The sequence below is a fragment of the Macrotis lagotis genome, chromosome 1, assembly GCF_037893015.1.
Source record: "Macrotis lagotis isolate mMagLag1 chromosome 1, bilby.v1.9.chrom.fasta, whole genome shotgun sequence".
In the NCBI taxonomy this organism is placed as follows: domain Eukaryota; kingdom Metazoa; phylum Chordata; class Mammalia; order Peramelemorphia; family Peramelidae; genus Macrotis; species Macrotis lagotis.
In genome coordinates this window covers 216,753,361-216,766,166 of record NC_133658.1, presented here as the reverse complement: position 1 = coordinate 216,766,166, position 12,806 = coordinate 216,753,361, and the positions used below count along the sequence as shown (strand labels likewise).

Genomic DNA, 12,806 nt, shown 5'->3' with positions numbered 1-12,806 from the left:
TCTCAGTGGAGAGAAGTGAGCAGTTGGTAAAGAATGTACCAGTCATGTCCATTACACTTTGGGCAAGTAAGTCTAAAGAAACTATTTCAGCTCTTGGTCCTAAAACTTTTTCAGTCAAAGCCATTTATATTGAAGATGATTATAGTGAACTAGAAGGAAAGACGCAAAATAAGAAAATTGGGAATGTTACATCCCTATGAACAGGACTTAACCTCAAATACAGAAAAGTATGGATTTTCTGATAGCCAGCATCTTGGAACAAAATATAAAATCTCACCTTAGAAATGCCCATGACCAAGATGATGAAATGTTGTATATTGAGATTGAATGGGCTATGGGGTAGATGTGATGTTAAAAAATTTTATTTTTTGAAGAATTGTTTAAAATTATGGTGGGATTTAACTTTAAAAATTGGCATATTAATAAATGAAAATTTGAAATTAGAGGTAATTTGTGATTTATGTATAGATTTCAAGATATTTAATAATTTAGTAGTTTCATTGTTTAGTTTCAAAAGACTATGGCTAATAAATAGGACACATGATATTTTTGAAAGAATTTCATATGTAGTCACATTAGCTCTTTGAGGAGGAAGCACAATGTTTCTGCCTCTTTAAATGTTCAAGTGGAAAGCAATTATATAACTCTAACTTTATTGTCTAGCTTTCATTAAAAAAAACCTTATAGAGAAGAATTTCTGTATTGGAAGGTATATTAGCCAAAATAGAAATATGATAGCTTTTTTACAAAGTATGTTTTTTTGTTTGATAAAGTTAAAAAAAAAGCTTAGCTTTGCTCTCGGTTCTACAGAAGCTTAACTCTTAACAGAAACAAGAAAAAACATGTACTTCTTGACATGATATAGGCTGAGTAACTGTAACAAGTCTTGTCTTACCTTCATGGTTTTCTAACTTTAGCAGTCACTAGGGTAGTAATTTAGTATTTTTAGTAGGCTTCTCTTGAGTTATCTGTATAGTGACACTCCTGTAAGCATTTACTTCAGAACTTAAGGTAAACATTAAGGAAACTGTTTCTTTTGAAAAGAAAGTTACTACCAAACAGGATTCTCATTTTTATATGTGTGTGTATGTGTGTATATGTGTGTATGTATAGGAACACATTTATTCATATATACTCACAGTATATTCATATATATACACTTATTTATTTTTTTAAATTTTAAATGAAATTACATATCCAAATTCATTAATGTCTTATAAATATGAGGAGAGATATTTTTTGCATATTTGTTAGAATATATTCTTTATGAAATCTATTTTGAACTTGAGCAAGTTCAGTTTTCTTATTAATATGCTAGTATATCAATAAGCTAATATTTATAAATTTTGATAGATATTTCATGAAATTTATAAATATTCACAGATAGTGGATTTTATTTAATGCAAGCAATGTTATTCCCCCTAATTTCAGGTACTAAAAATAAAAGAAAGTAGATCTTTAACATACTTTATGAAAGATCTGACCACTTTTCCTATGAGTCTGTTAAATTCTCAGAGACTTTGTTTTTAATTTTTAGTTGCATTTATAATGTTAAATTTCTTTGAATTACCATAAACAAATAATGTTTTCTTGAAATTTCTTCAGTATTGAATTAGAAGGTGGCTTCAGACTTTTTTACTAGTGGTAAATGTCATTTAAAGGCTGCTTGACTTTTAGAACTGTTAATTCCTCCTTATTGACTTAATCATATGAAGATTCACAAATTTACATTGACACTTCAGGCGTATTTTACATTTTGTCCACTTAAATAGGTTTAAAATGGGAATTCGTAATCTTTGTGTCATGGATCCCTTTAGTATTGTGGTAAAGACTATGGAACTCTAGTTCCCTTCTCAGAATAATATTTTTAAATGCATAAAATAAAATACATTGAATTACAAAAGTAGTTTATTTTATTGAATTCTACCCATAAAAATAATTTAATAAAAGAAGATAGACTGAAGTTAAGAACCTCTGCTTTAAAGTAAGAATTGGGTATTTTCCTGACTCATGTGAAATAAGATGGAGAAATGGAGAGATAAGTGTGTGAGAAGATGAATATCTCCCCTAAAATACTAGTAAACTTCTTAAATTCAGTAACATAGCTAATAATACAAAGGCTAATATAGTAAGAATTTGGAGAGATGTAAAAAAAATACTATGAAATATTTCATTGGTGTAGAGGAAAAAAAGTCTCTGGTTTGGGCTGTGGAGAATTAATGAGCTTCAAAAGATGAAGTAGGTGAAATAATATATTTATTCCAGGTCTAGGAGCAGGACAAAATAAATACTAATTGTATAACAAAAGCTCACTTTAAGGTCTGCAAAGCACTTCACAAGAAATAGTGATTGTAGGTAATGTAAAATTATCCTCATTTTACAGGTCAAGCAACTGAAACTAAGAAACATAGTTTCCCTTAATCACATTGCTAATAAATATCAGAATTGTGAATTGAATTTGCACTTCTGAAGCCAGTGCTTTTCTTCATCACACTGCTTCTTGAAGAAATTTATATTGTTTCTGTTACTAGCAAACAACATTTTAGAGATCTCAAGGAAACAAAAGAGAAAGGGATGAAGGAAGGGAAGGAAAAAAGGGACCTTTATTAAGCACCTTCTATGGTTCAGGCCCTATGCTAAACACTTTTTACAAATATTATTTGAACCTCCCCATAATTCTAGAAGGTAGGTGCTGTTAATATTATTATTCCTATATACAATTGAGGAAACTGAACTAGAGAGAAGTTAAGTCACTTGCCTAGGGTCACACAGTTGGTGTTTGAGATCATATTTGAACTAAGTATATTCTTTTTCCCCCCTGATGTTAGTTTATTTTTTCAGTTACATGCAAAGATAGTTTTCAACGTTCATCTTTTTGTAAATTTTTGAGTTCGACATTTTTCTACTTCCTTCTCATCCCTCCTCCCTCCTCATGACAGCAAGCAGTCTGATCTAGGTAATTATGCATGTACAATCATGTTTAACAGACTTCCATATTAATCATATTGTGAAAGAAGAATCAGAACTAAGGGGGGGGGAAGAACCATGGAACCATTGACCTAAGTGATCTAACTGCCTCAAAAAGTTTATATATTTCATTTGTCTCATATGAATGACATATGAATGTCTCTTATTTAATTTCACACCACTGATTGTTGCCCAGTATCATGATTCTTGTTAATTTGTATCAAATGTAAGTGTGAAATATGACTATATATTTATATATGTGAATATGTGTGTCAAAATATTTATTTATGTAAACTTCTCTTGTGTTCCAGGTCCGAATTCTGTTTTCAAAAGGTCCATTCATTGCCATTTTTGCAAGTGACCCACACATTATTATAAAGGCAATTAACCAAAACCTCAATAGTGTACTGCGTGATTCAAATATAAATGGTCATGACTACATGCGTAATATAGTTCATTTGCCTGTTTTCCTTAATAGTCGTGGATTAAGCAGTGCAAAAAAATTTCTTGTAACTGCCACTACCAATGGAGAAGTGTGTTCTGATAGCACAGGTAAAAACCAAGTCTATATATTAAAATTCTTAGAACAGCTTAAATTTTATTTACTTTTGAAGAGAATACTTTTAACTTAAAAATAATTTGGAGAGTTATGACTTCTTAAAGTAATAGTAACAGGTATTTCAGGGTGTAAATTATTTGTCTTCATAAATTATCTTAAGGATTACATGAAGATCCTGATAGAAGAGTTTCACAGAATAGCCTTGGGGAAATGACCAAACTTGGCAGCAAGACAGCCCTCAATAGACGGGTGAGATATTTGTTTTTATTTTAGTTACACTTCTGTGGTATTATAATACATATGAACAAAGGTAAAAGATGTTATAAAACATTTTATAGCTATTGAATTATTACTTGTCAAACAAAATTTATCATTGAATTTTCTTGCAGCAGCTTCTTGTGGGCTTTCAGGGACTCTCTTGAGCATAGTAGTAACTCAATTCTTCTGTATACATAAATGTTTCCCGTTTTTGCTCCTTCCACTCTTTTACTCCCTTCTTTAACCCCCTTCACTTAACTGCCTTCAAGTTTGCTCGGTAGAATATGCTCAAAACAACTGCAAGGAAAAAAGTAAACCAAATATAAGGGATGAGAAATAAGGATTTTTTGTGCTGAGACTTATCTTTTCCTCTACCTACCATCTTTCCTCCTTTAACTGATCCTACAGATTTTTTTCCCTTTCTGTAGAGTGCTAGACCTTTCCCCTTTTCATGCCTCTTGACTTCATTTTTGCCAGATCCTTTAATCAACTATGCTTATAGTAGAATTTAGTCAGTTCTCAACATTTCTCGGCCTTTAATTATTATAACTTCTAGGAAAGCATCATACTATATAAAGCCAAAGAATTTAAGATGAAAGTAGATGTAGTTGGAACATTTTAGGATCCTGTTTATGGACTATTGACAAGTCAAGCAGTAAGCAGTTGAACAGAACTTTTCTCATAGTTCTTTAGTATAGAAAAGTCTAGCTTATCTATAGAACCTTATAGTACTTTTAAATTCTGAATAAATAAATATAAGGAAGCAAGACCTAGGTCCTTGATCGCAAAAACTATTCTTCATTTCCTCAAATTCCCTTTCCTTGTTTGCTTCAGATCAAAGGAGTGCCATAAAACAGTTTGTCTTATTGGTAAGTTTTAAAACTATCTCTTATTCAGCATCAGAAACTGAAATCTGGCATAGAAAAAGTGAGTGAGAAAGTTATGTCATTAGACTATATGCCATTAAAGAGACACCTGAGGCTTTGCTTATGTCCTATGCTCCTTCCTCCCAAATCTGGTTTCAGGAAGACTCAAGTTCACATCCAACTTCAGACACTTATTAACTGTGTGACCCTAGGCAAGTCATTTAACATTTATTTGCTTCAGTTTCCTTAACTGTAAAAAGGAGAGTAATAATAGCTTTGACCTCCCAGCATTGTTGTGAGGCTCAAATAATATTTGTTAAAAAAGTATTTAACACAGTGCCTGGAGCATAGAAGGCACTATATAAATGCTGATTCCCTCCATCCTTTCTCTTCCCTGATTCTTATTCTGGTTTTACCATAACTTAGTGTTTGATATTGGACAAATGTTATCTACTGATGAGAGACAATGTAGGGTAGTGGAATGAGCTCAGAATGTAGAGTCAGCAGGACCTAAGTTTGAATTCTGCCTCTTCTGCTTTTGAATTCTGCTCGAAGCTTGAATTCTGCTTCTGGGACACTTAAATTCTCTAGACCTCCATTTTACCATCTTTAAAAGGACCCCTCCCAGGTTTAAATCTTTAAATCTGATTCTTTGATTCTATTATGTTATCTATTTTTATTTTGTAAAATGACAGATATTGGCCCTGGGAAAAAGTACCTTGAACAATTAGGATAGGGTATTATATAAACTCAAAATAAGCAGAATTAGCTAGGTTTTAGATAAAACCAAATAGTAGGTGCACAATAAAAATTAATTTCATTTTAAAGGGAAAATCTGAAATTCAAAACTCAAACAAACTAGGGAATAATTATTGTAGTTTTAAATAATGAGCTTTTTCAGTGATGATAAGGCATGCCTCTTTACAAAATTACATGTATTCATGTTGTTTTAACACAACTCTGTAAATTGAGTCACACCTATTGCTCCTTCCACCCTTTTACTCCCTTTCTTTTTTTAATAACTTCCTTTACTTAACTCCCATTAAGTTTGCTTGGTGGAATATATTCTGTCACAAAATTTGTTGGAGTAGATTGCTAATTTTTCAGAGTACTTTTATTATTTAGTAAAGATAGTTTGCCTGCCAGTGGATGCCATTTTTATAATCATTTTTATCATCTGTTGTTTTTTGTTGAGAATCTGAATTTTTATGGTAGCAAAGTGTTGATCAGCCTGCTTTCTTCCTGAGAGGAAGGCACCATAGCATAATGGATAGAGAAGCAGCCTTGAAGCCAGGAGGGCACGAATTTGAGTCTTGTCTCTGACACATATTGTCTGCTTTATCCCTGGAGTGCCTTAGAACCTCTTTCTGGTCAAGGCAACTTTGTAAGATTATAAATTGCCTGGGTGATCAACTTGGCTACCGCAGGAGTTTCCTCACCTGAAAGAAAGTATTGTAAGAAATTTCTTAAACCAGTGAAAGGACAGATCCCTTTCACTGTTTTCTTTTTCATATTCCAAGATTCTCAGACTTGTCATATGAATGAATTTTAATTTGCCTTGTGTTCTTTTTTAGGATACTTACCGAAGAAGACAGATGCAGCGGAGCATTACACGTCAGATGTCTTTTGATCTTACAAAGCTATTAGTGACAGAGGATTGGTTCAGTGATATCAGTCCTCAAACTATGAGAAGACTACTTAACATCGTTTCTGTGACAGGTGAGGTTTTTTACTCTAGTTTTCTTTAAGAGATAATCTCCAAAAGTCTCAAATGACATTTTCAGAAACAAGTTAAAATAACATGATGTAATATGCTTAAAAGATTGACATTAAGGGGCAGCTAGGTAGAGTAGTGGATAAAGCACAGGCCCTGGAGTCAGGAGTACCTGGGTTCAAATCCCATCTCAGACATTTAATAATTACCTAGCTGTGTGGCCTTGGGCAAGCCACTTAACCTCATTTGCCTTGCAAAAAGAAAAGAAAAGATTGACATTGCTCAGAATTCAATAAGAACCTATTTTTAAATCTATTTTTCTTTAAAAACTTCATTCCAAGTAAGATTGGAAGAAAAATTGTAAAACTCAAAACACAAATAAAATCTTTTAAAAAAAAAAACACCTCATTCCATAAGTACAAAAGATGCTTAATGAAATAACAAAAAGCTACACATTTAAAATTCAACTTAGGTCAATAATTAAACATTTGAAAACTCAAATGGAACTGTGATCTCATTGATAACAATATTCTCCCCAACCATATTTGTCAAAATCCATATTTACTTGCTCATTTTGGATAGTTCTTTTTGGTTCTTTAATTAGTTCAAGGCAGGAATCATTCCAAGTCCTATGGGCCTTCCTCAGTTTTTTGTTTTTGTTTTTGAAAATTGTACTGATACCAGGGTTTCATAGGCATTATCTAATGGTTTTGCAGATACTTATGACTGCTGCAGTCCAATATGACCAAATGTATCATGAAATGATTATTTTTGTCTTTGAATACATTATATATCCCAAGAATTAGTGATTCATCATTCCATTTAGTTGTATATTGGCCTTTTGCTTTTTGTTTTTATTTATACTGAAAAAGATAGGATGAATATGATTGGTATATGGGATATGTCTTCTCAATGGTTAGTGTTTCTTTCTCCTTTATCTGTTTACCTTGTATCTATTGCATGTGTACATAAAAATATTATTTCTGTGAATGGATTAAAATTTCTTTGAAGGTAGGGTCTGTTTCGCTTTTGTCTTTTTATACTGAATGCTTAGCACAGTGTAAGTATGCAACATAGAGGGGTGATTGGTCATTGAAGGATTTCACATTTAGATTATCAGTATTTAAGTTAATGTAAAACTATGTGAATCTTAACTCCCTTTATCACCCTTTTATATGCCCCTATGATTATCCCTGCAGGAATGGAATGGAGCTGGATTATGAGTCTACTACAGAGTTCCATTTTAAGTGTGTTGTGGAATTCCCACTTAATTAGTCTGATCCTTAGAAAAAATTATTACAATTACCATATTCAAAGCCTTTCCAGCTTGTTAGTATCCACTAGAGGCTTTGTTCTCTTGGCATGGATTGTAAGAACACAGGGTAATTTCCATCCCATGATGAGTCGTTAAGAGTTGGACTTTCTAGAAGCTTTTCTTATGATAGGAGAAAAACGTTTATTTTGAACTCAAATTAAATTTTATATAAAATTTTATATTTATATAATTTATCATAGTAATAATCACATCATTGTAGGGATTTAATATTTAATGAATTAGTATTTAGGGTAGAAAGAATTGAAGTTATCTTAATTCACTGAAAGAACAAAATTTTATAGAAAATAATGATCACAGATTTATTAAGCACCTGTCATGCCCCAACCAGTGTACTGAGTATACAAACAAAAAAGGAAACAATTCTTGTATCAAGAACCTTTTATTCTACCTGAGGGAAGGGTGTGCAATGTTCACAGATAAATTAGTATAATGAGCATATGAAATAAAAACAAGTGATTTTTTTTTTTGAGGAACTAACATAAAAGGCAATCAGAAAGAGCCTTTAAGGAGTCAGTAGGGTTGGAACTGAGCCTGGAAGGGAGTGAAATGAAGAGGGAGAACATTCTAGCATAGGGGCAATCATATAAAGATGAAGGTAATACGGAGGAAGCAGATGTGTTTAGTAGATTGCCTGATTGATCATACATCTTATGTGTAATCAGCTTGGAAAGATACTGGCTAGCTATGTATTACAGTGCATGGAGAGTCAGGAAGACCTGAGTTCAGGTCCAGCCTCAGATACTTAGTAGCTTTGTGACTTGACTCAGTCTCAGTTTTCTCACTTGTAAAATGGGAATGATAATAGCACCTGCCTCCCAGAGTGGTGTAAGGATCCAGTGAGATCATATTTGTAAAACACTTAGCACAATGCTTGGCCCATAGTAGGCATTATAGATAGAAATGCTAGATATTATAGTTATTATATTAGTAATTATTGCCTGAATTATGAAGGGTTTCAAATGCCAAATTAGAGAACTTGTATTTTATTCTGTTGTCAATAGGGAGCAAGGAAAGTAATATGATCACACCTGCATTTTAGGACTATCAAAGGATCATCTATTTAGAGATGAAAGGGACCTTTGGGTCATCAAGTCTAACTCTCAGCTTAGAGTTGGGGATCTTTGTGTAAATAATATGCCTTGTCCAAGTTCACACAACTAGTAAAGTAGCAGAGAGAGGATTTGAAGAATAGATCTTTCTGACTTGAAATTTGTCTTGCTCTGCACTGTATCATGTTGCCACTTTCATTTGAGCAGCTTTGTGAAGGATGGAATGATGGGGGAGGGGAGATGCCTGCTTGAATATCAGTCAGGAGCCAATGGTTCAGATAAGAAATAATGAGGGCCTGAACTGGGGTTGGGGGGGGGGGTTTAGAATGGAGAGGAGATGATGAGTGAGTGGCATGTAATAGGAGTAGAATTGATGAGATTTGAGAACTTACTGACTTGAGAATGATGCTAATCTTGCTTGAAAAAGATGTTAAGATGATATCTTGTTTTCAAGATGTTCATTTTCAAATAACTGGGACATCTAGTTTGGAATGTCTAGGAGACATTTCATGGTGAAGATAAAGAATAGAGTTTGGGACTGCATGGCAAATGGAGTGGTACAATGACATCAGGGAATTTCAGAATTTGTGAATATGGAAGTAAAACATTTTGGATAATAGCAAGATCAAGTGTGTGATCATCTCTGTGTGTAGCTGGGTGGGATGGAGGAATAGGTCATAGGAAATGGGTAGGATGAACTGGGAGCTAAAGGGTTGGGGGGGGTTGAAATGTATTTTTAAATTTCTTAAAATGAAGACAGGAGTTAATGAGGAAGGGAAGACTAGATCAGCCACTGAACTCATTGAAGAAGGAAGAATCCCCTGGAGGTTGTTAGATAATAGTTACCTGAATGTTGATTGGATTGAATAACCATCAAAGTTGGAGAGATAACTAAATAATGGAGGTAGGAGAGTCTAGAAGTGATAGTGAATGGGAGGACTCAGTGAAAAATACTGTAGCCAAGTCTCAGAGAGCTGGAAGATGAAGCAAGTGGGAAAGGAAAGTGTTTTTGATGAAAACTGGTTTTTTTAGCCTCCAGAGTTCATTTTTTTACAAGAGCATAGTTGAGTGCTTTAAAATGGATTCAAGGGGATGAGAATAAGGGAGCAGCAGAGGGCAGTGGAAAACAGTCTGTATAAAGATATTTGGGGGTTTTAAATTGTTGGAATAAGGAAGGTATGACTTGGTGTGGGAATTTGGGAACTGAATGAATTTGGGAAGTAATTAACTTCACTAAGAATTTGATATGTGGGTAGTGATGTTACACTCCACTCATTTGAGGGCACCAGTTGGGGGAGCTGGTGGAATAATGTTCTTCATCTGTAACTGGTCATGGGATAGTGGGAAGGAATAGGAAGTTCACTATGAGAAGAAAGGCAGAAAAGGTCCCCCTGCAAATAGAGTGTTAGCTTCAGAGTTACCTGCCCTGGCAGTTAAGAGCCTAGGTCAGGAAACTTGCACATGATGGAAGGAATCCTTCTGATTCTGTGATGGAAGGAATGGGCCATGACAAATTGGCTATCCCCTCCTTATGTATACATACTGTATGATTATTCTTAGCACCCCACTGCTCCTTATAGACTCTCCCTTCTGCAGGGAATTCTCTCCTTTGAAACTCATTCTATCAAAGTTTATTACCTAGTTTAGATCGTAATGGCAATTTTCCCCAACCTTGAAAGGTCACTCTTCTTCCTTTCTCAAATTCTTGATTCACTGACTTTTGCTCTTCCATAACTATTCCACAACTTATACTTAGAACTTCTGACTGCCTGTTGATAATTCCCTAAAATCCTAATATCTCATCAGATCCATGAACAACTCTTCAGCTCCACCTCCACTATACCCAGCTCTGTCTCTAGTCTCATCTTTCCCCCAAAACTCTTTTACTTCCATAATCAAGAACTGTGGCATTCCTTTACCCTATCCCAACTCTTTTTTGTGCCATCTCTCCCTATGCCTTTCCCCTCTTAGATCCCTTCTTTATTCTCATAATGACCTCCTGTCCTTCCACCCCTCAGAACCTGTGATCTGATTTCACTTATCATCCTACCTTTTAATTAACTAGTTCCAACACTCCAGTATCCTCTACACTCAAAGCCTTGTTTCCTAACTCAATGTCTCTTTTACTCCAACTCATGTGTTGTTGAATGAAACCTCAGTAAATCATGCTATTGTGCCATCTGTGTCTGTCACAGAGTTAAGTTTTCTGACTTAAACTAGCCTCTGACTTTATCAAGATAGTCTTTTTAATTACTATCTGATTCTCTGGGCAAGTCATTTAAATGCTTTCCATCTCAGTTTCCACAAGTGTAAAATGAACACATGATGGTGCCTACCTCCCAAGGTCATTGTGACAATGACATAATGAGATAATTTTTTGAAGTGCTTTGCATAGTGCTTAATTCATGATAGGCACTTAATAAATATTTGTGCTTTGATTGAAACTGTATACTAATTTCTCTCTGGCCCATTGCATAGAAGTGCAATATATCTAGTACTGAGAGGATCGTAAGGGATGAAGTGTCATTTACTTTCCATGTCTGAAAGGAGTTTAAGAACAGTTTTATTTAAGAAACAGTTTGTTAATTGTAGCATACTAGTTCTTTAGGGCCTAATGGAAGTGTAGGTTAGAGGGTAGTAGGGAAATGGGAGGAATACAGCCAAGACAGAAAGGGATGAAGTTATCAGGATAGGTGAGTTTTCACCCAGTCAGTTTTTGCTTTTGCATAGAGATGCAAAATGAGGAAGAGTGTGTTTACCAGAAATAGTACAATAGATTTTTTTGGTAGGTGTATGCAGTAATTTCATTACAGTGTACACTTAGCAAATTTTATTTTTAAAGGTAAATATTATTTTACATACAATTTTAAAGAATATCTTATTTGGGTGGCTTGGAGTCAGGAGTACCTGAGTTCAAATCTGGCCTCAGACACTTAATAATTACCTAGCAGTGTGGCCTTGGGCAAGCCACTTCACCCTAGTGCCTTGCAAAAAATATAAAAAAAAATCTTATTCATCAGACTAAAAAATTTAAGGTCATCATTTAAGAAAAATTAAGAATTAAACTTTAAAAATGAAACCTAGGTTTTTGTTGGATTGTTATGGCATTAGGTTATGCCTGGGTAATAGACCATTGAGTCACTTACAGTTTTGGAATGAACCATAAGAAAACTCTTCTTCAGGTAGGCTTATGAGATCTTGAATTTCATTATGTATGTGTATGGAATACAAAGAGAAGTTATCCTAATAGCTATAACCAAGTTATTTTATAGTCAAATAATTACTTTAAGAACCATAAAATTCACAACAGCTCAGATGATCACAAAAGATAAAATGGAATGTTTTGACATACTTGGTGTTTTACTTTATTTAAAGCAAAGTTAAATTATGTAATTTGTCTCCTGGACAGTTGGCTAAATTTTTTTGTTTGTATTTGTTAATTTACAAAATTATGTTTTCATTCTCTATAGGACGATTGTTGAGAGCCAATCAAATTAATTTCAATTGGGATCGGCTTGCTAGCTGGATCAATATTACAGAACAATGGCCCTACCGAACTTCATGGCTCATACTGTATTTGGAGGAAAATGAAGGTGTTCCAGATCAAATGACATTAAAAACCATCTATGAGAGGTACTACATTTGCTAAATCATATTTTTTTTTAATGTCTTTAAGTTGATTTAAATTTACAATTTACGTGTTAATAGTTTTCTGGGAGAATATTCAAAGTGAATATTTGCATATTGGAATTATAAATTAAAGTGTAAAGTGTAAAATAAAATTTTCCTTTTGATATTTACTATAATTTCAGAGTTGTGTTCCCATGTATCCTTTGGCACTAAAATGTAATAGATTTAATATTTTCATACAGGAATATTTTGCCTTTATTAATTTAGCATATGTACAAGAAATTTTCCAAATTAATATTTAGTATACATATTCTTCTAGATGGACACATGTGTAAACACATATATAATAAAATTCCCTTTTCATTGAGCATTTTTATTTGCTACAGGGAATAATGAAAACAGTCATACCACTAAAGCTGCTATTCTG

At 33.6% G+C, this 12,806-nt stretch overlaps 1 protein-coding gene across 10 annotated transcripts in view; it reads left to right on the top strand.

The window, feature by feature from the left end:
• Positions 1-12,806, top strand: part of KIDINS220 (kinase D interacting substrate 220) — a 161,420-nt gene that overhangs the window by 73,322 nt on the left and 75,292 nt on the right. For all 10 annotated transcript variants that reach the window (XM_074209621.1, XM_074209620.1, XM_074209619.1 and 7 more), the window contains exons 19-22: positions 3,279-3,519; positions 3,687-3,775; positions 6,225-6,369; positions 12,220-12,382. In XM_074209621.1, coding sequence (XP_074065722.1) covers positions 3,279-3,519; positions 3,687-3,775; positions 6,225-6,369; positions 12,220-12,382 — 638 coding nt within the window. The remainder of the gene's footprint in view (positions 1-3,278; positions 3,520-3,686; positions 3,776-6,224; positions 6,370-12,219; positions 12,383-12,806) is intronic.